This window comes from Pholcus phalangioides, unplaced genomic scaffold (assembly GCF_987345545.1).
Source record: "Pholcus phalangioides strain wild (caught in Gottingen) unplaced genomic scaffold, Ppha-v1.0 ptg000015l_1, whole genome shotgun sequence".
NCBI lineage: Eukaryota > Metazoa > Arthropoda > Arachnida > Araneae > Pholcidae > Pholcus > Pholcus phalangioides.
Genome location: NW_028301608.1, coordinates 80,240,348 through 80,266,903, shown reverse-complemented (window position 1 = coordinate 80,266,903; position 26,556 = coordinate 80,240,348). Strand labels below are relative to the sequence as shown.

The window sequence follows — 26,556 nt, the reverse complement described above, 5'->3', positions numbered from 1 at the left end:
ATGAATGTCAAAATTTTCATGTCTGACCTTCCGAATATCAAACAAAAGTGGGTCCTTCATAAATTTTCGGTGATAACTAATATCAGTTCAAGTTAAATCGATTTTTATTATATGTCCTTCTCTCTTGACTGCAGGATACAGCTGTTGTCAACCCTGGGCATGAAAGGCTTTCTGAGTCTTTTCCCTCGACATTTGGCCCCCGACGTTTCGTCCCTGGCACGTTTCATTCCCCCGGAAATTTCATCTGTCCTGACCGTAAGAGTGATCAGGTGAGTGGGTGAGTAACCGTATAAGTGACCAAGTTAGTGAATGAGCGGCTGTTTGAATGAGCATGCGAGTGACAGTGTGAGTGACCAACTGAGGGAATATGAGGAGGGGGGTTCATCTTTACGAACACTCACCCACTCACTTGGTCAATCATTCTGTCACACATCGACAAACTTGATCACTCATTTGGTTACTTACTCACTTGGTCACTCATACGGTGAGGTGACTCGCTCGCTCCTTTTTTCACTCACATGATGACCCACTTATTCACTTGGTCTCTCATACGCTCGCTCACTCTCTCACTGACGCGGTCGCTCATTTCATTGGTTACAAATACGGTCATGCACAAAGCGGCTCGAGATTTATACAGATCTTTATACAGCTTTGGTCATGCACTTGGTCATTCATATGGTCACTCCGTTGGCCAATCACTTGGTTTCTCATACGGTTACTTACTCACTCGCACCGTCAATTGTACACTCACTTGTTCCTCATACAGTCACTCACCCACTTATATAGTCACTCAAACATTCACTCACCCAATTACATGGTTACGCATACAGTCAGGGCAAGTGGAATGTCAAGGGCAAAATGTCCGGGGGGGGGGGTTGCAAAATGTCGGAGGTGGAATTTCCGTATCCCGACATGAAATAAGTTTACATAATTGATTTTGGTTTTTTTATCGGTTTTCCTTCTCAGTTGAGATGCCTTTTTGTCGGATTTCGACCTCAACATTTCTAATTTGTTATTTACCTTCAGGTCTCGAGGAGACATTTCTACCAGCGGCTGCAACTCGTGTGTAAGTTCTGAACGTTCCGGTATCATGTTCAGAATCGCTCTGGTTAGCGTCATAAAAAAAGAGTCATGTAATGTAAGTCGTAATGTAAGAGTCGCGTATAGCGTAAAAAAAGGACAAGAAATGGGAATACTTTTCGGAAAGTCTAAGACGGAAGGCGTAACGGGATATGCTTTGACAACCAACCCGAAAGTATTCAAGGTAAATTATATTTAATTACAGCCGTCAGTTGCGGTGTCTATTGTAGTAGCAAGGGAAAAAGGTGGAATGGAGTGCAGAGTGTTGTGGGATGATTATTTATTTGCTAATTACAATCATTTCGTAACCCAATACAAAACGGATTGGGTTATAGTTTGAAACAGGGGTGTACAACTTTTTCAGTCCGCGGGCTGGATGTATGATATACATGTTACTGCCAAAGCCACTGGGCTTTGGTCACTGCCAATTGGCCAATTCGCCACTGGGCCGGCCACTTCGCGAATTGGGGAAATTTCGTTAAATATTGACCCGGTCAATGTCGAATTTTTGACATTTTTCGGCCAGTTCGCAAAGTGGCCGATGATCCCTGGACAAAGCCCGATAACAAAAAACATGATTCGGGATCATTCGGAGTTAGAGTATTTTTTCATGATAATTATGTTCATGTTAGTCGCCATTCAAGTATTACGTGAGCAGATTTTCAGCCATTTATGACCCCCTCCCTCACTTGTCAGCAAAAGTCAGCAAAACACTGACTCCCCTCCCCCCCTCCCCCTCCCCCCCTCCCCCCTCCCCCCCTCGATGCTGACGTAACACTTGAATGACCCTTAGTTATAGCATCCCATCAAACCGCAGTCACGATGCGATAATCATTCCCCACAAATTTGGCAGTAGAAACTATATGTTTATGTAATTATATTTTTACAGTTTTTGAATCAAATTTCACTTTTATTTTCTCTCGTCACATGGAGCTAATCCAATACAGTTGCTATATATAGACATGTATCCACACACTGGCGATTGAGAAAAAATGGATTTGGCTCCTACCTATCCGTCTCACATCGATCTCCGGCCACTTCGTGCAATGGCAGGCCAAAGTTCGATTAATTTCTGCAATTCGGAATTTAGCCAAAACTTTTGGCCAATTCGCGAAGTGGCCTGCCCCATCGTGAGTTGGCCGCACATCAGGCTTTGGCTGTAACACATATACAGAGTGATCATACTATGATTTGTATTTCGCGGGACATTGCCGTATATAATTTTGACTGTTCCAACTTTTTCTTCTCATAAAATGTCCCTTTCTTTTTCTTCCTTATTTTCAGCTTACTTGGATTTTTGAAATGAAGAATTAAGATTATTTTCATGACTCATAAATTATATTATGACAATTATGAACTCTATCATAGTTAATTATATTCATATAAATATATCCATCTTACATATTTGTAAGATATATTTTTTTGGTGAATTACTGTTTTACTCAGCGACTTGGAATAGCCCTTTATTTTCCGCCATTAGTGATTTTTTTTTTAGCAATCTTAGCATTAGATTGCTTCGATATCTCCCCGAGATGTGGGGGTGTATGTCCGGTCCTTCATTGTTCAATATATGGCAACTCTTTACTTGCCTTTGAGTATTTTCTTGGTAGTAATTGTCAACTTTACTGGCTTTCGACTGGTTTTTTTTTGTGGTACGGCAATGCCGATCTCAGAAGCAGGCGTTTTTCACGAGCATTTTTTTCATCCTTTTAAACTGCCAGTGGGTGAAGTTAGATTTTGTTCAAAGTTTGATTGATTATTGATCGTTTTTATCGCACCACGGTCATTTTCACGGAACTCACGGTGCACACGAGGGCTAATTAGACCAGGACATACAATTTATTTCTGATTCCGAACGGCAGCCTTTTTTTTAATACTCATCGAGAGGTTGGTGCTCTAACCCCTTGATGTAGGGCTCCTTGCGGTAGCAATCTTTTTTCAAAGTTTGATAATATAAGGACAGAGACGGTGTCTTTTCTTCTCTTTTTCTTCGGTGTAGTAAAGGAATATCCGCACATTATAAATACATAATAGAAAAAGCTGAAGTATTTCTCTTCCTCGGTTTTTTTTATTATTCTCAGGGGGGGGGGGGGCACAAAATCATAAAATAATTATTCTTTAAAAAAAAACGTGCAGCATTTTTCAGAAGGCTTAGTGATTTCCACTGTGTCAGTTATAACGCGGGTCAGGGAAATTAAAAAAAACTGCTTAAAGGGTTAACAGAAATTTGTCGAGCCATCAACCGACTAACAATTTACACAGCCTGCCTCCATTGTGAGACATGGGTGTAAAGTTACTATAAATATTGGGAGGGTTCGAACATATTGAGGAGGGGGGGGGCTCTAACCGAATGTTTTAATAGGTATTATGGAGATGGTGGCATATAATGTATGGGGGGGGGGGGTGGAGGAATTCGGGCTCACTGGCTAAATCTGTTTTACAGCTATGTTGTAAGATACACAAGATCGTGTTGGTGCATTTCGGACATGCACCAACATGTGTTTAGTATTAGTATTTATTGTGCTTTCGCTCCAAAAAATACATTACAAGGTAATGTAATTTTTGCAAGATTTTCAGGAAACTGGTCGTTATGTAGAGATACTAATTTTTGAAAAGAAAAATTCACCTCTACCTCTACAGGGGCTCAAACACTCTGTCGCATTCCGGATGAGTGTGCTACCACTACACAAAGCAGCAGCTAGAATATACATATATACACAATCGTCCGGAATGCGGCAGGGCGTCAGTCCGTGTCCCCGTAGAGGCAGAGGGATGAATATTTCTTTCCAAAAATCAGCATCTCTACGTAACAACCAGTTTTTTGTGTATTTTGTGATAAGAAGTGTGTGGAGAGGACATCTTTCTCTACATATAATACAATTATACATAAAATTGTTTTTTTAAAAAATTAAAATATGGATTAATAATTAAATAATTATTATGAGTATTAACTATTAATATAATTTTGAATATCGCAGGGATTGGCATACACCGAGGCGGAGAGGGAGAGGTTGCTTATACGGGGTTTACTGCCCGCGGCCGTCAGGCCTGTAGACCTGCAAATAGAGAGTACAGTCGAAAACTTGAACAAACAAGACGATGATCTCAGTCGATATCTTCTTCTTCGAGAACTACAGGTGAGTAGTAAATGACTCATATAAATGCGATCTGAATAGTATAAGAAGGGAAATAATCGAAAAAACTTTGGAATCTCAACTAAAAATGATTTTGCATTTATATATGCTCGGATGCATTTACACTATTTAAAAGTCTCCCCCGCAGAGAACAACTGGCCTACAAAGCTACGATTATGTAATCATTACACTTCACTCATAGTTAGAAAAATTAATGGCAGATAGCAGCGCTACATATAACAAGCATTACATAGAAACAAATGATATGTTTGACAAACGTACATTTGTTAATACGACAAATAAAACATATGCGTTTCACTCCTCCTAACCAGATCATGTCCCGCCGCTCTGTCTCAACGAAGAGATTTTAGCAGGTGGTCGAAGACCTGCCCGTGTATGTGTTGTGAACCTAACGTGAAGTTTGTTTCCTATTTAATTCTGGTTGTGTGTGATTGGTGCCGCCATCTACCATCAGTTTTTCTAACTATGAGTGAAGTGTAATCATTGAATAATTCTATTGTTGTAGGACTGTTGCTCTCTGTGGCGAGGCTTTTTAACGAGGAGATCGGCTTGCATTTTCGCGCCTCGAAGTTGGGGAACCACAGAAAACAAACTTCAGCCGACCACCACTGTCACAACGATTGGGTTCCAACCCGGGTAGTCGTGATGCGTGTCCACCACTATGGCCACTCGACCACCGCGGCAGGTATACTGTCCGAGTCGGTTATAGCGATATCGAAGATTGTTTTAAATGTTGTCGTAACCGACTCGTCGTTCCAACCGAGGTTGACGCTTTCAAGGCATTTTCGATGAAAAACATAAGAATAATCAGATGCAATCAAATACTGTGTATAGAATTGTTATTCTGTTGTGATTATGCTGATCACATAATTGACCAAGGGAAGTACGGGAAATATTGGGATCATAAATACAAGACATCGCCAATTCTTGCTAAAAATTTTTTACCAACTAATTCTTTACTAACTGTCGGCGAAATCACCAAATATTGCTTACAGACAATCCTTGGCGATAAATACAGTGATACACAGCAAGTGTGCAGTGATTTCAAATATGTTTGACGGGGAAATAATTTGAAAAAATTGTGTTTTTTCAAAAATGGAAAATCCCTCAGTCCTCGCTAATGACATATTTAACAAAATAATACACAGTGGTACCATCGGTTCTTCTTTTGAGCCGAGCACAAATCCGGTCTACCGTCATTGGGCAATTTACCACCATTTTGTCCGCTTTCAGAGTTGTGCCGAAAGTGTGTATATGTCCTATACTTAACTGATACATGATATGCCTAACCGTCTGCATGCGTAACTAGTGTTGTGCGTGAAGTTAGTGTTGCCATTTGTATTTCGATTTGTGAAATGAAGTATAGCGATTGAATATTTGCACAGTCGTATGCAAAACCACAACTGGGGTAGGGGGTCTTGTGGGGGGGGGGGGCTGGTGCCCTCTCTCTGTGTACTGGACCACAGGAAGAGAGTGCCAATTTATTTTTTGTTCGTTCAAATTTACGAGGAAGGGGTGCCACCAGCGTTCGCCAATACGCATGTAGATGCGTATTTCACCCCTCGAAATATTTTTAGGGGGCGAAAATACTCCTCAAAATTTTCTTTGGGGATGAAAATATTCCTTAAAAATTTAGGTTGAATTTTTTTTTGAAAATATATGTACAATGACAATGAACATAAAGTGAATAGTATACCAAGGCTTCAGAGGTTAGCCCTGTAGAAGCTGCAACTTTATTACAAAGGCTGGGATATTTTAATTGAAAAATTGCAGAAGAATTGGGAAAGAACAGCAAAAATCTACGGACAACGATTCTTTTCCCCTTATTTATGCTTTTCTTTCCCATTTTTCTTCCGAGTTTTGAATTCAAAAACATCCCAGTGAATATTGCACTTAGAAACGTGGAATTTTTTTGTTAGCTTCAAGAAAAACACAGCATCAACTTTATAATTTGGGTTTTTTAGTACAGGGTGTCTGTATAAAAAGTAATTTTTTGTATTTCAATGACTAAACAACCCCTTGCAATATGTATGATGTCTCTGATTTCTACACATTATGTGGGTACTTTTTCTTATTGGAAGTATGTCCGTAGAAGTAGAATCAACGATTCTTCAATAAATTGCGGCAAGAGGAATTAAGATTAATATCGCCCAGCATATTTATAAAAGAGAGAGAGAGAGAGAGAGAGAGAGGAAAGAGCACACAAATGGGGGGAAGTTGAGAAAGAAGTGAGCACGAAAGTGAAATCTACTGCCTAATATTTTTCCCCTTCTATTTCCAACATGAAAACAAGGAAACCAGTTTATTTAGTTTTACCGCCGCTACTTCAAATGCAGATCATTTAAATCAAGTCTGTTCGTGAAGGGGTTATAACACAGTAATACTGAATTCATATTTTTCAGGAAACGAATGAACATCTTTTTTACCGGTTGCTGTGCGAGCGTACGGAAGAGATTATGCCTTACGTGTACACGCCAGTTGTTGCGCAAGCCTGCATGGAGTACAGCAGAATATTCAGCAGACCGAGGTTAGTTCTGTTTGTGTTCACTTATAAACGTCTCTACAATTTTGATTGCACGATGTTTCCAGGAATATTTATTGCACTAACACAGACAGTCTTAATGGCCATAACGTGATTATACATCATGTTGGTTACAAAACATTTTTCACTTGATCTCAGCGAAATCAGCCACGATGGGTCCTTATTTATCTTTGAGATCAAGACTGTTATATGATGGATATAATTAGGTTTTCCTTTTACTAAAACTTATTCAAAGAGTGGGAAGAATTTTAATTAGAAAAACTGATGAAACACATTTTTCGAAAGTTCTTGCAAAAGTATTTGGGAGAAAATAATTGAGAGAACGTATATTTGTGAAAGGTGTATGAATTATGAGCTCAAGCTTGCGTTTGAGAATTAGCACTAAAAATAAAAAAAAGAATGGCATGTATGGGTATAGGGTGTCTCATAAATTCGTAAATAGTTTAAAAATTCAAAACATTGAAAGAATTGGTATATATGAATACCGTTTGTGCGAAAAAGTTATTCCCACTAGCGGGGATTATTTTTGGGGCGGGAAAAACTGGTTTTAAAATTTTTGTTGATAGAAGGCGTTGTACGAAAGCAAATCACGAGTGATTGAACCTTTCTTTAATACCTTCTGCGTCCAGAACGTTTGTGGGACTCCAGCCGGCAATTCGTGGCTGAGGTAAAACAACTTCACCAATTGTGCTTTATCCAGAAATGTCAACATCGCAATGAAAATTCCACTTAAGTGACAGTAACAAGAAAATTCAGAAATGGGCTTTTAATCGTACACCCTGCATTTTATAGGACTCTGATGTACATATTTCCAATGATTTTCTTCATTCAGCGCTATCTACCGGCAAAAACACTCGAACTATTTTTCCCCCCGTTAAAAGAAAAAAAATTCCTTTTGCGAGAACAACTTTTTCAGAAACAATATTCGAGTATACCAATTCCTTCCATTTTCAGGTGTGGTTGCCCAGGTCGATAAGATACTCGGCTGAAGTACCAAAGGGTGTTTAGAGCTGTAGCGAGTTCGATACCCGGGTCGTCCTTGTTAGAAACTTTCCTGACACAGGGGGAGTACAACAAAAACGGTGATATGACCACAGAAAACGATTGCTACCGTAGGGGGTTCCACAACGAGAATTAGTTCACCAACCTCTCATTGAGCATAAAAAAAGGGCTGATGCTTCGAATTGCCAATAAATTGTCGGTCCTGGTCTAATTAGTTCTCGTGTGCAGAAAATGACCGTGGCGCGACGACAAAAATGATAAAAAAATAATGATCCTTTTCTATGATTTTTTTGAACTATTTTTTCGCTAACTTTGCGATTTATTACACTATTTACGAATTTATGGGTTACCAAGAATTTATGAGTATCATCGATTGAATTCTCAGCCACACTGTCCAACAAGCATATGATAAATGTATGTTGTAGTACCATTGAAATATCGTGTGGTAAAAAGGGATTTTACTACATTGGCTATTTTGTTAGAAATTTGTTCTGGTGGGATACTTTAAAGAAATAATAAACATTTTCATAAGGAACTGATTCCGAGAGGAATGGATTCCCAAACTTTTCACTTTCACGTCACTCGGAAATTTTAAAATATATATAGCGGCAATCTGTCTGCTTTTGAGACACATAAGCAAAACTCTAAAACTGCCAATATGCAGAAATCATTCATTCCATATTTCAGAAATCACAGACAGCTTTATTACTACTTTCAATAGAATTATATTTTCAAGACAGCTCACGGCCTCTGACCGATCTCATTCATCCCAGGGTGCCGCAACACACCCTTTGGGAATTTCTATTACAATTTTTTCTCTTTACTGGTGGGCCAAACGGTTTGGTGGGCTTTTTTACCTACTACTTTAACATGCTAAAAAAAGATTTGCTACTATAGGCTGAACCTCCAATACTCTTCGGAAATGTTTGGAGAATTTTTAACGAAAACAAGGAACATACCAGAAACTAATTGAGGAGCTTATTTTCAAAAGAAAACATTTTCACAAAAACAAAACTTACAATAGAGGTAAGAAACGTATTCTGTCGGTATAGACTGCTTTACAAAAGCGGAAAATAGCACAACACGTAGCATATGGGAAGCGGTATAAGCGAATATTTAAATAATATCTTTAAATATATGATATTTTAATATTAAATATATATATTTTTCTTGATCAATATTCAGGGGAATTATCTATATTTAAATTTTGAAAATGATCAGGTTTAAAAGAAAATTAGTGGAAATGTTGCCTTTTCGACCAATCAAATTAGAGCTGGTAATAAATCTGAAAAATTGAAAATTTCTACATTATCTGTTGATTCCAGAAGGTTTCACCCATCCAAGGAAGGTGCCCTTACTGTCCTATCGTGAGTAACATAAGAAACATGATCATTCTACTGTGGAACCATAACGAACACTCCCGTTAGCGGGCATACTCACTATAACGGACATTCTTTTGAATTACGTCGACCGGACTGAATGTATTTTACTATTCACCAACGGACACTCGTCATTAGCTGAAAAATATTTTCAGCCTCATCGGTGTCCGTCATCAAGAGGTTCTACTGTAAAATGCGACTTCGAAAGCGCTTTTGAAAAATGTACCGTTTTGAAAAAGTCCCTTAACACAAGTAGGAAACGTTAACACGTTTGTTGTGTTCTTTTTTGAATGAAAAATACCGAAGTGAATGAACGAGGTGATAATGTTCCCTTTTGATAAAAACGACTGACTTTATATTGTAATTTATATAAATATGTTTGAATAAATCCTATTGTATAATCCGACAGAATTCATCCCGAAGATTCAGAAACCATTGAAAAGTGAATTTCGAAAAAAAAAACTGGAAATGTTCTCTTTTGAAAATTAGTTCCTCAATTATCCATAAGCTGAACCGTCTTACAGAATTTTAAATAACTAAACACTTAAACGAATTGAAAAGTTATGAGAAAAAGACATTCTTATTCATTGAAAGCACGGGGAATTTTTTAATTTTGCAGGGGAATGTATATATCTTTGAGAGACGCCGGAAAAGTCGACGAAGTCCTGAAAAACTGGCCAGAAGAAAACGTCAAGGTAATTTTTAGGTAAATCATACGAACGTGTGCGTTCATCAGCCGGCAATTGCATTTTATCGTTCCTTAAATAATTACACTGGTGCCAGAAATTAAGAGAATTTGCAGATTATCTCTAGAACTACTGTACCGATTTTAATGAAATTTGATATGTACATACATTGATACAATACAAAACAAATAACCATTCAATAATTGTAATATACACGCATGATCGTGCGTAACACTCGTTGGAGTCGGAAGGTATGAAACAGCGGTTGCAGAATAAACAAAAAAATTGGTTAATAGATGGGTTAATAGGGGGTATGGTCCCCTCTTACAGATATACAGGTCTCGCAGCGTGATTTCATACTTGCAATAAGGCAGTTTATCATTTCCTGTGGCAATTGGTCCCACTCGTTCAGCAACGCTGTTTTCATTCCCTGGATGGTTCCTGGAGGGGGGTTGCGAGTTACAATTGCCCTCCCCAGAGCGTCCCAGGCATGCTCTATAGGGTTAAGGTCTGTAGATCTGGCTGGCCAATCCATCCGGCGAATATCCTCACTCTCTAGAAAATCGTCGAGCAGAAAAGCTCTATGTGGCCTCGCGTTATCGTCCATTAAAATGAACTCAGGGTCAACTGCACCCCTGAAAAGGCGACATAGGGCTCCAAGACCTCATCCCTATACCTCACACCAGTCACAGTGCCTCTTTCAAAGACATGGAGAGGTGAGCGGCCATCCAACATGATGCCTGCCCCGACCGTTAAACCTCCTCCGCCATAATGGTCGATTTCGCGGACATTGGAGGGATCCGGTATCCTGGAACTGTTTCCATAAGTTACACACGACGCTGGGCGTTAAATTGAACTCTCTACAAATCTGGACTTGAGATTGGCCTGCTTTTAGCCTCCCCACAATTCGCCACCTCATTCCATCATCTAAACGTTGGTGGTTACTCATTTTTACTGTTACAATTTGAAATTAACCGATTGCTGCAAAATAACACCAAGAAATTCGCCGAGGTGTGCTAGCGAACGAAATGCGTCTTAACTTACGGGCGCTTATAAAGCCTGTTTCTCTACTGGCTCCGCTTACACACACGTGCACGCTCACGTATTTGACGTACAAGATTTGCATTTTTGTCTAAAAGCAGTGGTTTTACATTCAGTTAAGTTCTTTTCATGAAATTCGATAAAATATGCAAATTCTCTTAATTTATTTCACCAGTGTACTTCACCAACTCTAGCCATATCGCCATTAATGAGATGGGTTGCCATCTACCGGTGGTCGCCTCAAGTTCGCTAGGGAAAATTTCTTATCCATATCCTCCCTCTCGTTTGAACCTGGGACCGCGACCTCCACGGTGGTAGACGAGCATCTTACCAGCACACCACTCGAGCGCTTTCCTTAAATAACTGGCTCTCATTCATTTGTCACATGAAATCATGAGAACTCAGATGTGTGAGATAAGCAAGTAGTAGTTACATGACCTGCCCCTTAGGGCGTTCATAACTCTGAAGGTCGATATTGCGATAAGAATATCCGGCACAGTTCCAAGAGTTATTATTATTTACCTAAATTATACTAACCCATCCGTTGATCATAAATACGCCACTCAACCCCAAGATCCAATTATATCCCTTGACGAGAATATATACATGCGCACACAACTTCTTGCGAGCCCGTACACATCAATATATAAGGTACATCAAAAAAGTTTGAGATAACATGTGAGATAAATTGAAATAAAAATGGAGGGGTAATTTTTTTCTTTTAATTTTCCACACAATACGTTGCATGGGAATATATTGGTTCAAACTCTCGGATGGAGTTTATCAGTTCCATTCGATTTAAAGTGCTTCGGAGTTTTGTAAAGCAAGACAATAACAAGTTCAGCTGTAAAAAGTGAATTAAGGCGCCCGACTACACGTTAAAAACATAATTTTGGAAGAAAATATAGATTTTTATTTTTTCATGAAGGCCCTGTTTGTTGTGATTTCGAAACAGGCCGCCTTGTTTTCTTTATATAACGCTTAAAATCAAATTTACAGTCACTTTAGCGTTGCGTTTTAACATAGAAGTAATCCGTGAATAAAAACTAAACGAGTTTTTCGAATGAAATTCACATTTTATAAGAAATTTTCTGAAAAATTTGAAAAATATCATTTTTTAAAAATGCTATCTTTGACTTTTTACTTGAATTTGAAGCATGATTTCTAAAAATCTATTCATTGTATCATTACAAAATTACAATATGATACACTGTTGAGATTATGAACCAAAATCTAAGGTCTATCACATATATTTGTCTAATTACACTATTTTATAGACGATGTCTAGAATGAAATTTCAAAAAACTCGCACGTACATCAACTAATTTGAGTGTAACTTATAAGCATATCATACAATCCTTTAAATTTTGTTTCATAACTGGCATCATCACTATCTGAATGCATTATGAAAATAACAAAACATTCCATTCTTAGTGTTTTTTGGAAATATTAATAAATCGAACACCATACAAATTTTGCTTTAACTTCGACACAAAAATGACTTTTTCATAGAAAATGACATAGGTAGTCCAAAATTTATGATTGTTTTCACCATTTTTTGAGACACTTTCTATCAAAAAATTTCATTAAAGTTCCCTCCAGAACCCTTTTATAGAAATATGCTTTCGTACGTATTCGGATACCTCTTAATTCAGAAAAAAATCTATAAATCAAATCAAATAAATAAATCAAATTTGGGGCTGTGTTATACTATACAGTGGAATTTCGAGGGAAATCCGTTCCTTGAAAGTGCTCGTAATCTGAATCGCTCGTACATATACCGTATTTTATCGGATGAAACTTCCCCATAGGAAATAATGTAAACTCAGAGATGTGGTTCATTCCACAATTTTTTTTCGTCATTCCAGGCGATAGTTGTGACAGATGGCGAAAGGATACTCGGTCTGGGAGACCTTGGGGCTAATGGTATGCCCATTCCGATTGGCAAGCTTACTTTATACACCGCACTTGCCGGAATACAGCCATCGGCTTTAATGCCTGTCATGTTGGATGTGGGCACGAATAACGAGGTGAGTTTTAAGTTTTTCTTTTATCCAGGAAAATATTCGGGGAAATTCATGGAATGTCTGACTGTGCAGAAAAGTAAGGTGGCAAACAATAAATGACATTTTTTATACTATTCAAATCTATGTAAATGATATAAATACAGTGTGTTCCCTGTGAAGTGCAATATCCTATATTTTTTTAAATTGTGGCGGATTTGTGGCGATTTGTGTCGTGCGATGCGCATGCGTCAAGTGTTCTCTAAAATAGTTGATTTTTGTTATGTTACATACATTGTTCGGTTGCTTTGTTTTTCAGTAATTTGTTCCGGCTGGTCCGAGATCTTCTAATTCAATGTTAAATTAAAAGTTGAATTAAGTTACTTACATCGCCTGCCTCGCCTAGTTTGATCGTGTGTGTGCTTAGTTCAAACCTCGAGTTTCTTGGCAATCTGTTGCTGATCCGGCTAAAAGCGGTGTCGCATTTTATGTGGAACCGTACAAAACCTGGATGTGATAAAAATATTGACAATAATTTCTTTTGTTATGTAATAGCATTCAGGGTACCTCATTTGCTTAATATATAGCCCATCGAAATTTTTCTCCTCTGGATATTACACTGATTGCCAATTAAAGGGTTAATATCTCGATAAATATTGCATTTAAAAATATGATTTTTTTTGCAAATGACTTGAAAGAGGGATCTACATGCCAATAATTGGAAGTTTTATTACACGGGGACTGCATAAAAAGTATATTTCTTTATTTTTCTATGTATACGACCCCTCAAACAGATTTAAGTAACTGGAAACTTTTTATACTGGAAAGTATGTTTCTAAAGTCAACGGTTGCAGAGACATCTGCTGGACAGCATGTAATTTTGCGGTCTTAATGCATTTATGTTCTCGAAATTATGATTGTTTTCTGCACTGGTGTATGATGCCACCTTTCTTCCATATTTTTAAGCGAAAATGGTGGATGCATGCATTTTCATATTATGTCAATATCGTGTAGAAGGTCTACTGTCTGCTCTTTGTGGAGAGACTTTTTCGAATGGATGACCGGCTCGTATTCGAACCTCGAAGTTGGAAAACAGCAGAAAACCAACTTCACCCGGCTACCATTATGCCTTCAACGGGGTTCGAACCTAATCCTCACGATGAGAGTCAAGCACGATGTTCGCACGACCATACAGTGGCGGTCGTGGATATTGTACAACAGAGGGTGCGCAGCCTTTTTAGTCCGCTTGAGAGATATGCGAGATGATTACTGCTCACTGGTCACCAACTGGCGCATATCTCTTTTGAGGATTGGTACTTCTTTTATGAATACCTTTCATGGGTCGCGTAAAACGTGTTTGTGGGTCGCAGGTTGTGCACCGCTGCTGTACAAAATCATTAAGCAGGGTGATTCAATAAATCTCCTTGCCACATTTTACTTGCAAACCGTTCATCCTAGCGACATACTTCTAATCAGGAAAAGTATCCAAATAACGTGGAGAACATATGTACCTAATTCATGTTGCAAAGGGGTTGTGTAATTATTAAAATAAGGAAATTAAATTTTTATACAGACACCCTATCCTTAAAAACCCAATTAAAAAGTTGCTGCCATGTCTCTCCTGATGCCAGCAAAAAAGTTCCAAGTTTTTAAATGCAAAATTCGCTTGAGATATTCAAATTCGAATATCGAAGGAAAGTTAGGAAAGAACAACCTAACCGTTGTCCGTTAGCTTATGCTGTTCCTTCCGAACTTTTTTAAGATAATTGAATTCAAGTATTTCAGTGAATGTTGAACTTAGAAACTTGGAATTTTTTTGTTGGCCTCAGAAGAGATGGGGCAACAACTTTGTAACTGGGGTTTTGAACACATGGTGCTTGTATAAAAAGTTAACATTATTATTTTAATGACTATGCAACCCCTTGCAACATGAATATCCATATCGGAGTACTACATGCTATTTGGATACTTTTTCTAGTTGCAAGTATGCCTCTAAGAACAAAGGTTCACCAGTAAAATGCGGGGAAAAGGGATTTATGGAACCACCCTGTACACAAAAGCGGTTATATGACTCTCATATACTGTGCAATCTTTTGTTGATAACTAGGGATGGAACGAATAGTCATTTGACCGAATAGCTTAATACCGAATATTCGGTTAATATTTGGCCGAATATGTAAATTTTCTTAAAATTCATCACGATTATATAAATAAAATTGTTTTTAATGGAAAACAACACTATTGGGGATTTCAAATTATTGATATCGAATTTTAATTATGGAATTTATTATTTAAATAAGTATTAAAAAAAACTAGTAAAATTGAAATATTTTCATTGCCATGGTAATGATAATCAAATTTAATGATACATTGTATTTTAATATTACTTATAGAATCAATTTTTATTTCAACACTTTTTACAATTTTGCACCTAATCAAGAAAATGCCAACTACATTAGTTACTCTCGACTAGTAACGCCTCGTAAAATTTACGACTCATTTTCTTATTTTTCCTCTTTAGATGTTCTATGCCCCTTTTACCTTTTTCTCAGTAGCTCAACACTTATCTTGTCTAGATAAGTGTTATTAGTGTTATAAGTGTTAAATCCTTCAGTTAGTGAACTTGACTTGTGTAGTTCATGCTCACTTCCACCTTTGCAGTAAGATTCTATTTTCAGTTTCATGTTTTCCTTATCCTAGAAATTCATCCCGACATAACCTCTTTCACAGAAAGGCATATACATACACCACACAAAATAAGATATGATGAGTAAATTTTAATTTGTGAGAAAAATTCAAATTAATATAATCTTTTAAAATTAGTTTGATGTACTTAGATTTACTCAGATATTCGGCTGAACCGAATATTCGGCAAAAGAGCCGAATAGGCAGAATACTGAATACCAGCCAAATATTCGTTCCATTTCTATTGATAACTTATAGATATCTCTTGGAATTTGCACCGGTACCAAGCTCAAATTTCATGCCGCTATTTGAAAAGGGAAGCAAGAAGCTACTATTTTCTGGCATTAGTTTTCTTGTAACTTTTATGTTTTGTAATTTGCAGGCGTTGTTGAAAGATAAAATGTACATCGGACTGAAACAAAGACGCGTGACTGGAGTGAAATACGATGAATTGGTTGATGAATTCATGAACGCGGTAGTTGACAGGTAACCTTATGACGAAAAATTAAAAATCTTCATAATATACAATATTAATTCTCTGTTTTAGTTTTTTTTTCTTCTCAATGCATTCGAACATCCCAGCTTGATGGTGGGTAAAATGGTTTCAAGGTGGCTGGTAAAATTTTCTATGTTCCATCTTTCGAAAAGGTTCGAAATCATATAAGTGATGGGAACCTGGGTGACGATGAGGTTCTTCATGTTCACTCCTATCAAGCATAATTTTACTTCGAGACGCGAATGCGATCCGATATTTCTTTTAAAAAGTCTTACTACAGAGAGCAACAGGCCTATAACAGTACGATTATTCAATCATTGCACTTCACTCATAGTTAGATAAATTGATGGCAGAACCACACACAACAAGCATCACATAGTAACAAATTTCACGTAAGGTGCACAACACGTACACGCACATCCAACATGTACCAATTCGTTAGAAATCCCACAGAGTAATGTGGATGAGGTGCATGTAAGGTTTAGTTGTAGTAGGTTTACTCCTACCCCACAAAGAAAAAAATAAGTATTGTTATTGTAAAAAGGGTGCGCATGAGAAATAACTTTGCTGATATACGATCCCCTGGCGGCCGCGAAAATCAACTTATGCCAATGAAATTCGAGGTACAGGTCTTTGAGAATATGTGCTCGAGAATGAAATGAGAAACAAAAATCTATCTTTTGCGGTTCCGGTTATAGCAACAAAATTTCAAAAAATTCAAATTTCAACACATACTTTTATGTATTGCAAAATGATTAGCGCAATAAAAAACCATAGATGGCGTTGGAACAGTACATGTATCACCATAAACGACAGCGCAGGATGCAGACAAAGAAAGAAGATCTCACTAAGGGGTTGGTGCGCTAACCGCTCTGTCAGGTATTTTGGTCACATCTTTAGGAAATTTCCGATCGAGCGGAAAATGAAAATATAGAATAAAAACTGTAAAACTTCAATGTGCATATCGAATTACGATACTTTCTATAATGTGAGTGCGGTACGTTCTATAGATTTCCTTATGAAAGTTTTCCATCCGAGGAACAGTGAGTACAGTCAGTTGAAAAAAACTGGCCTTAAACTGAAGAAAGGGACTTTTCTGTAGTCTTACACATGCCTTCACAGTGGTAAAAGAATTGCAAAAGAAGTGCTACATGTATATGGGTCAAAGCGTAGTCTCGCAGACTGATAACGATAACTAATATGGAAAAATGAGTCTGAATCATCCTTAGCTTCAAAAACTTCCGAAGAAAATAAATTGCCAAAGTCCTGATAACTGTGAACGAATTTTTTCCTTTGGTAGGATATTGGTCCGTTCCATAGTAAGTAAAAGTGATAACAATGATATACAAATGATAACATTATCCGTGATTCCAATAAGTGGCCGTCTACTGTATTTCCCAATTCTTACAATATCCCATCGTTTTTATAATCCGAGGTAGAAGGATCGTACTTCTCAACTCATATACAGTTTTGGTGCAGGTATTGGATATTTTATGCATATAAACTTATACCTCGAAAAAAATAAATATATTTGCATTTCGAATTCAGTTCTTAGAATCGAACGGTATTGAAAATGAATATAACTGTACTTTCTATAGATTTGGTCGCACTTGCCTGATCCAGTTCGAAGACATAGGGACCAAAAATGCGTTCCGACTACTCAAAAAGTATAATGAAAACTATTGCGTTTTCAACGATGACATTCAAGGTATACAACTTTTTTGCATTTTGAAATTTTTCGTTGTATTAGCTAATAATTTGGTTGTAGTGATTGAATGTTCTGTTTGCTTTTTTTTCTCTGAAATGGTACCATAGAAAAATGATTGTAGGGCATCTTTTCTTTAAAAATCTTATAAATTAACAATTTTCTTAGAAAATACAAAGTTTCTTTTCGCGTTCGGTAAGTTTTATATAGCGTAATTTTTTTCATGTAAATGAGAACGTAAGTAAAAGTTTGTGTTACTTACATTGACATTTTTTAAATTTGCGAAAGGTACGGCATCAGTAGCTGTTGCTGGAATACTCGCGGGTACGAGAATCACGAACACGAAAGTCTCCGATCATGTTTTTCTATTTTACGGTGCTGGTGAGGTATGAAATTACACCCATTCTTCTAATAGTTATTTATATACAATTATTGTTATTCTTTATCCGAAGTAATCGTGCGCATAATTAATTTTTTATCGCATTCTTACTTTGTAATTTTATGCATGGAAATAGCGAGCTCAACACCCCCTCCCCAACACCCACCCCAGATGGATTTCCACTTATTCGGATGTAAAGGAAATGTTTATCTCAACACGGAGAAGTGAAAAAAGCATTTTGAAAACTATATTGAGTTTAATGCTATCTGTTCGTGAAGAGCTTGACTACTGTTCTGTGTTTTCAAGGGTGCATAGGAAAGTTCCTTTGTCGTCGAATAACTCGCGAACCGTTGATCCTACATGCATACTTTTAATTAGAAAAAATATCCAAATTATTGTGTTGCTATTAAAATTAATAAATTAAAACTCTTTATTTAGTCCCCTTTCTTAAAAAAATACCAATTAGAGAGAAAGTTGCTTCCCTGTCTCTCTTGAGATAAAAAAATATTCCAATGTTTTAAGTGCAATATTCATCGACAAGGAAAAGATCCCAAGTTTTCGTCCTCGAGAAACTATGAAAAATATTAGTTTATTTCCTTCATTTTCAGTGATTTTCGAATTAATTTTTTTTTTATCACTGATGAATTGCAGCACTTCTGATACACATAACAGGCATTCCTCAGAAACATACTTCACGTTAGGCTCAGAACACCGAGAGGCCTCCAATTGAAGTTCCTGAGACGAATATTTACGAGGTGCATGTGCAGTTTAGTAGTGGTGTTTATGCGTACCTTCCGTATTTATAATACGCCTATTTTTGTTTAGGCAGCACTGGGAATAGCTGATTTACTCGTCACGGAAATGCAAGAGCAAGGAGCATCTAGAGAAGAAGCAGTCGCACATATTTGGCTGGTAGACTCGCATGGACTCGTGGTAGAAGTATGTCCAACATGAAAATAATTACGTACATTATTTCCTTTCATGTATTATATGCGTGCGTACTTTCTCATTTTGAAAAGTTTCAGTTCTGAAAATAGTATCAGAAGCAGTTCATTCACAAGAAAGCCTAAATGATCATAATTTTGTAGCACACTGTGCACTGGTTGCTGGGTTATACAGTACAGGGTGCATAGCTAACAGCACGCGCAGCATTTTACTGGCAAACTGTTGGTCCCTTACTTCCAATAAGAAAAAGTATCCAAATAATGAGTGGAACTCACAGATTTTACATCATTCATGTACAGTTGTAAAAAAATAACTTTTTATACGGATATTCTGTGCCCAAAAACCCAATTAAAAAGTTGTTGCCCTGTCTCTCCTCATGCGTACAAAAATAAAACATTCCACGTTTCAAAGTGCAATATTCATTGAATTGAAAAACGAAGAGAAGTTGGGGGGGGGGGGAACCCCATAAATGAAAATAAAAAGCGTTTTCCGTTAGTTTTTGCTGTTTTTTTCCAATTTTTTTTAAAAATAAAATATTTTAGTGAATGAATATCACACTAAGAAACGTGAGTTTTTTGGTGGCATCAGGAGATACAGGGTAACAACTTTCTAATTTGGGTTTTCGATCAAAGGTCGTCCGTGTAAAAGCTAACTTTTTTATTTCAATAACTGTACAACCCCTTACAAAACACAAATTTCTTATATATCTGAGTTCTACACGCTTTTTGAACACCTTTTGTTGTCGTAGTTAGGCCTCTAGGATCAAAGGTTCCTCAGTAAAACGCTATGCGTGCTGTTAGCCATGCGCCCTGTATGCCTTTTTTAAAGTTGAGAAATCAACAAAAAATTCAAGGTTTCATAGTTGAAATTAATAGATTTTTCCCATAATAATATGACCTATAATTTTCCTAACAAAGTCATATCGTTCATCATTGCAGAACAGACCAGAAGAGACGCTGACTAGTCACAAGAAGAAATACGTTAAGCAACATCGGAACTTGAAAGAGCTATTGAAAATGGTGTACGACATCAAACCATCGGTCCTTATCGGTGAGTGGTTCAGTTTCATGCTTTAGAAAAATAAACGGACTGAGATTACAGTCTTCATTGTCCAACTGAAATTTTTGAAATATTGAAAGAGTAAACTGTGTTCTGTAACTACAGATTTATACACAGCGTAGCCGCTTTATTATGACCACCTGGCAGTTTCAAGCAAATGAGCTATGGCTACAGTCATGTGATCCGAAAATTTCGCCCCCGACGTTTTGTGTCCGGTACATTTCTCTTGCCCTGACCGTATGAGTGACAGAGTAAGTGACCAAGCAAGAGACTAACTGTGTGAGTGACCAAACGATTGGGTGAGTGACTATGTGAATGACCAAATGAGTGACCGCACGAGTGTGAGCGACTATACTGGTGGGTGAATGACCACATGAGTGACCATATGAGTGAGTGTGAGTGACTGTATGGGTGAGTGACCGTTTAAGTGACCACATTAGTGACCGTATGAGTGACCACACTCACTTGGTCTCTCATACGGTCACCGATCCACTTGTTCACTCATATGGCCGCTCACCCCTCAAATGGTAACGCACCCACTCATATATTCACTCATCCACACACCCACTTGGTCAGTCTTTTGTGGTTATTCATTCATACTGTCACTCACTCACCCACTTGCACAGGCTCACGGTCATTCACTCATAGTGACCGTATGAGTGACCACATCAAGTTGGTGGGTGAGTGAATATATGAGTGGGTGCGTGACCAATTGAGGAGTGAGCGGCCATATGAGTGAACAAATGGATGGGTGACCGTATGAGACACCAAGTGAGTGTGGTTACTCCATACGGTGTCACTCACCCACTCACTTCATCACTCACACGGTCAGGGGTGAAATTTAAGTTGGAGAAATGTACCGGGTACGAAACGTACCAGGAGTGAAATATCTGGGACGAAACGTCGGAGGCGAAATTTCTCTAAACCGAAATTTCACGCACATTCCCGCAGGTACCGATTCGTTGGGGTTCGTTGGGGGGTTCCGCGGGGGGGGGGGGTGCATGTGTGGTGTAGCAGTAGTAGGTGGGGCCTCCAAAAAATGGCTCGGGGATCCATGATGTTCTTAAGTCAGCCACCTCGTTGGGCAATTTGCCTGTTGTGGCGTTGTATTTGTATTTGTATTTGTATTTATTCACACACAGTTCTATAATTTCGGGCATGTAAACATGATACTTGAACTCCCACTTTCAGCCACGCATGTTTTTAGGGGGGGGGGGCGACAAAAAATTAGAAATTTATTTTTTGATCAAGCCTTGTATGTATCATAAAAAGCTGCAAATGTAACTTTCACAAAATATTTTATTTTATCTCTACTATATTTGCATGCATTTTGACGAAAATAGCACATATATTAGCAGACAGAAATGTTTTACAAAAATTCCTCATTGATCATTTTTGTCGCATCATAGTCATTTTCTGCACACGAGGGCTAATTTTAGACCGGGACCTATGTACAATTTATTGCGGATTCCAAACGGAAGGCTTGTTTTATAATTATCGAGGGGTTGGTGCGCTAACCCCTGGATGGGGGACTCCCTGCAGTAGTAATTTTTTCCTGCGGTCATGTCGTCGTTTTTGTTGTACCCCCTGTGTCAGGAAATTTTTCTGACAAGGACGAATCAGGTATCGAACTCGCGACACCTCTAAAGCGTCATGTTTCTTGCTTATAACATATGCGGAGTTTTCAATAAATTTTTATGAAACTTTCAGAAATTTGACACTATACATACAGGGTGTCATGCAAAGGACCAACTGATTTTAAAACGAAATAACTCGGAAACGGTGATTGATAGAAGAAATAATCAAGTGGTATGTTTAGTTTGAAATCCGTAAAAATCTGACAGTGTAGTTTAAAAATTAATTACAGATGTTGCCGACAGGTGACGCTGTACGCTGTGGTCACACTACGGAGTGCGAGAAATCGGCTATTAATTGTCTTTTGCGAGTAGTCTTTGCCATCGATTCAAAATGTTGACCTTGATGACTGATCGCTCTGTGTTGCAAAACGCTCTTTTTATTAGGGATCCGTTTGAAACTACAGCTTACAGCGTCAACTGTCGGCGGCATTTGTAATTAATTCTTAAACTTTTGTATCAAATTTTTGCGGGTTTCAAAGTGTAAACGCGCTACTTCTTTTATTCTTCTATCGATTACCGTTTCCAAGTTATTTCATTTTACAGTCAGGGAAGCCATTTGTGGGACACCCTCTAAGACACTGTAAAGAAATTTAGAATGCAAAAATTCAGTATTCGATAAGATATGAGCACATTTCAGATGGATGATTTCTAATTACGCATGCGCAGAAAATATCAATTTCATTTTTTCATAATTTTTGCGCTCAGCTATCCGAACGAGGTCTGAGTGTACAGCGCAGGACGCTTACGTCTTCACCAAGGTAGTACCTACTTGTACGCTCTCTTTTAATTGTATAGATATGGTTTGAGATAATGATAAATAATTGGTTGTTAGATATATATTGTAACTAAGATAAAAATTCCAGTTGAATGTCGCAAAAATTCAGAAATATATCAGCGATACAGTGAGCAATAGTTTCAGTTACTTCCTCAGAATAGCATAAAGAATTCTCCAGAAATCAATGTTGTGATTACTTGCAGTCATTTGATTATTTCGAGAATAAGCCCCGCAGCACAATGCGAATGAGCGGAGATGAAAAACATTCGTGACTGAATCTGAAAGGTCTGAGTTCTCAAGCATTATGTTTACATGCCCAAAATTACAGAACGAAATTAATGAACAGTAAGGGACCGTTCAAGTATTACGTCATCATCGATTGGGGGGGGGGGGAGGGGGTTTCCGATTTGCTGACTTTTGATGACAAGGGGGGAGGGAGGTTTTGGATAATGCTTACGTCATCAACCACCCTTTATGAAAATATGAGTTAGGATTCAGAGGGGCAGAGCTGATGACGAAATTTTTCTGACAAGGGGGGGGGGTCGAAAATGGCTAAAAATTTACTTACGTAATACTTGAACGGCCCCTAAGACGTCATAGATCAATTGCTTAAAACTGTCAGGTGGTCATAACGAAGTGGCCACTGCGTATATTACTGTATAATGTTAAGGATGAAAAATGGCCACTTATTTCAGGTGTATCTGCACAGCCCGGAGTATTTACGAAAGAAGTTTTGGAAACGATGATGACGGAGAACAACAAACAACCGATCATTTTTGCGCTCAGCAATCCGAACGAGAAGTCTGAGTGTACAGCGCAGGACGCTTACGTCTTCACCAAGGTAGTACCTACTTGTACGTTCTCTTTTAATTGTATAGATGTGGTTTGAGATAATGAATTTCTCATTAAATAACTGAGATGAGTGAGATGTGTCAAGTGAGAGGACGTGGGTTCGATTCCCGCAAAGGAGCAAATTGAATTTTCTTTCCTGAATTTATCTTCTCATCAGCCACAGCTGTCGAAACATTCGTAGTAGTGGCGCGGAGAGTGACATCATCTTCTATAATAACTGAGTTCCTGAAATTAATGAAAAACGTATAAAATTCATGAAAGTTCTCAGCATACACGTTCAACCCATGGCCCGTGAGCCAAATGTTGCCGTTGGAGTCATCTGATGTGGCCTGCGATCTCAAACCTAATTTTTTGAAAATGATAGGAACCTTTTTAGCATCACTTGATTGTCCCGCGGCACATTCGCAGATCACTCAAGCACTTACGGCACATTTAAAGATCACTTAAGTGATCCGAGGCATATTTACAAATCACTTGATTGACCAACGCACAGTTCCAGGTCACTAAGGACCCACGGCATATTTATGATTCACCGCGGTACAGTTCCAGAGCACTTCAGTGAGCCACGACGCTGTTCTAGAGATCACTAAATTACGTGACCCCCGGCGCATTTTGAAATGAATGAAGCGGCCCCACACGTTTTTTATTTAGTTTTTGCAACCATTCCTGTTGAAAACTAATGAACGCAAAAATAACTTCATTTTTCCTTTTCTGTTCATTTCTCAGGGGAGATGCATATTCGCGAGTGGGAGCCCGTTTCCACCTGTAACGTTGAACGGTAAAACTTTTCATCCGGGCCAAGGAAATAACGCATACATATTCCCCGGGATGGCGCTAGCCCTTACGGCCTGTGAAGCAACCAAAGTTGGAAACACCGAGTTTCTGGTGGCAGCCAAGGTGAGAATTTACTTTTTTGTTTTGTTCATTCCCTAGATGCACTCAATTGAACGTAGAGGACGTGCCAACACACTTTGTATCTCTATATACACGTGAAATTGTGATTGTTCATGAATTGACTCTATAGGCGCGAATGTTACTATACTCGCTAATCTTATTTGCGTATAGTTACCACTTTCGCTAAGTACGGAACAGACCATAAAAAAAATCGTTTATTGTTATCAGGAGTTCATTGTATGTTATCAATTTCTGCCGGAGAACGTTTTTTGCATACTTCGAAGGTATGTTTGAACGAGACTCATTTGTTCCTTACAATTTGTCGTTAGATTATGCAGGACATACATGCTCAACCCATGCCCCAAGGGCCAAATGTGACCCTTGGAGTCATCTCATTTGGTCCGCAATCTCACATATAATTTTGTAAAAATGAATCAAGCGGGCACATTTACAGTAAGTGGTTCGCGCCACGTTTTCAAACCAATGAAGTGGCCTGCACCCTCCAAAAGGTTAAGTACCCTTGATGTAGGAGGTGAGAAAGCTCCCTCTTTGTCAAAAAAGAAATTTCCATGCCCAGTTCACAATGGGCTGTAATAGCCGCTACGACCCATATGTGTGTAGCGCTTCTTTAGCAATGACTTTCCTAGGAATGTTTAGGTAAAACAAAAAATTATTTTCTCCAGCTCTTGGTCAGTGTCATAAGGACGATAATACAAAAAACGACCAAAATCTGTACCCAAGTCACCCCAGTTCACGGTATACTAATCTTATGTAAATACATATTTTTCCTCTCAATCGTAGGCACTTTCCGAGATGGTGACCCAAAAGCACATGGACGAAGGCCGCGTGTATCCACCTCTAGATGACATTAGAGAAGTCTCGATGAAAATCGCCACCAAAGTAGCGAAAAGTCTATTCGATTCGGGACAAGCGGAACATTGGCCCACACCATCGAACCTCGAGAAATTCTTGGCGTCTACTCAGTACAATCATAAATACAACTGAGCTGCTTAAAATTTCACGAGCCCCAAAATATATGTTGTTCCGAAATAAACGATGCGGATGATAATTGCCACGCGCTTCATTTCTGCATTTTTTTGTGCGCGATAAATTAGGAAACTTTAGAATGCGCAGAAGTATTAAAGATCTCAATAGAAATTTATCATGTGATAAATTGACTGGAGAGCAATTTTCTTTTATATGACCACTTATGGGCTCGAGATGATTATTTTTACGTGTGAAATCGGGCAGAAATATGTGGGATTTTGCATATTTGAAAAAAGGACAAGAACGGGTGCGCTAACCCAGGTCGACAAGACACTCGCCTAAAGTACCGGAAATTTTGCCTCAGATATTTCGCCCTTCCCAACGTTTTGCCACCCCCCTTTTGCCCCTGGCAGGTTTCGTACTAGGTCCATTTCACCCCCGGAAATTTCACCTCTGACATTTCGTCCCTGGCACGTTTCATCTCCGATACATTTCTCACCCCGCCCCCGGAAATACCACCCCTGCCCTACCATTTCGTCTGCCTTGATCATGTGAGTGACTGTATCAGTGACCAAAGGTGTGACCGTGTGAATGACCAAGTGAGTAGGTGAGTGACCATATGAGTGATCAAGTGAGTGGATGAGTGAGCAAATGAGTGCTTGAGTGTCTGTATGATTTGATCGAGTGAAAGCGTGAGTGGGGGGGGGGGGTGGTAGCCCAGGTCGATAAGATACTCGCCTAAAGTACCAAAGGATGTTTAGAGGTGTCAAGAGTTCGATACCCGGGGTTCGTCCTTATCAGAAACTTTCCTGACACAGGTGTACAACAGAAACGGTGACATGACCGCAGGAAAAGATTGCTATCATAGGGAGTCCCACACCAAGGGGTTAGCGCAGCAACCTCTCGGTCAGTATAAAAGAAAAAGGCTGCCGTTCAGAATCGGCAATAAATTGTAGGTCCCCGTCAATTAGCCCTTGTGTGCAGAAAATGACCATGGTGCGACAAAAATGATCAAAAAGTGAACGAGTGAGTGACGATATGAGTGATTGAGTGAGAGACCGTATGAGTTACCAAATCAGTGACCGTATTAGTGATCAAGTTAGAGACCTGATGAGTGACCAAGTGAGTGACATTTTTTTAAAACTTTTATTTAATAGTACACCACCCAGGCTCTGTCATAAGTGAGCGACTATACACACCTGTACCTCATATGCTCACTCATTTGGTCGCTCACACGGTCACTCACTTACACAG

General features: G+C 38.5%; 1 protein-coding gene across 1 annotated transcript; it reads left to right on the top strand.

The window, feature by feature from the left end:
- Positions 1-25,320, top strand: LOC149076768 (NADP-dependent malic enzyme-like). The gene is made up of 15 exons (XM_089242298.1): positions 1-47; positions 135-269; positions 1,027-1,264; positions 4,059-4,217; positions 6,632-6,762; positions 9,778-9,853; positions 12,754-12,915; positions 15,956-16,059; positions 17,668-17,777; positions 18,063-18,160; positions 18,979-19,092; positions 20,037-20,148; positions 23,265-23,410; positions 24,148-24,318; positions 25,117-25,320. The coding sequence occupies exons 1-15, from the start codon at positions 1-3 to the stop codon at positions 25,318-25,320; spliced, it is 2,007 nt and encodes a 668-aa protein (XP_089098424.1).
- The last annotated feature ends 1,236 nt before the right edge of the window (positions 25,321-26,556 follow it).

Bases quoted from the DNA above. Each gene is read 5' to 3' on its own strand.
- LOC149076768 (XM_089242298.1), top strand. From the start codon at position 1: ATGAATGTCAAAATTTTCATGTCTGACCTTCCGAATATCAAACAAAA. The intron at 270-1,026 runs GTGAGTGGGTGA...ATTTACCTTCAG, and splicing joins CTGACCGTAAGAGTGATCAG to GTCTCGAGGAGACATTTCTA. The intron at 17,778-18,062 runs GTATACAACTTT...AATTTGCGAAAG, and splicing joins TTTCAACGATGACATTCAAG to GTACGGCATCAGTAGCTGTT.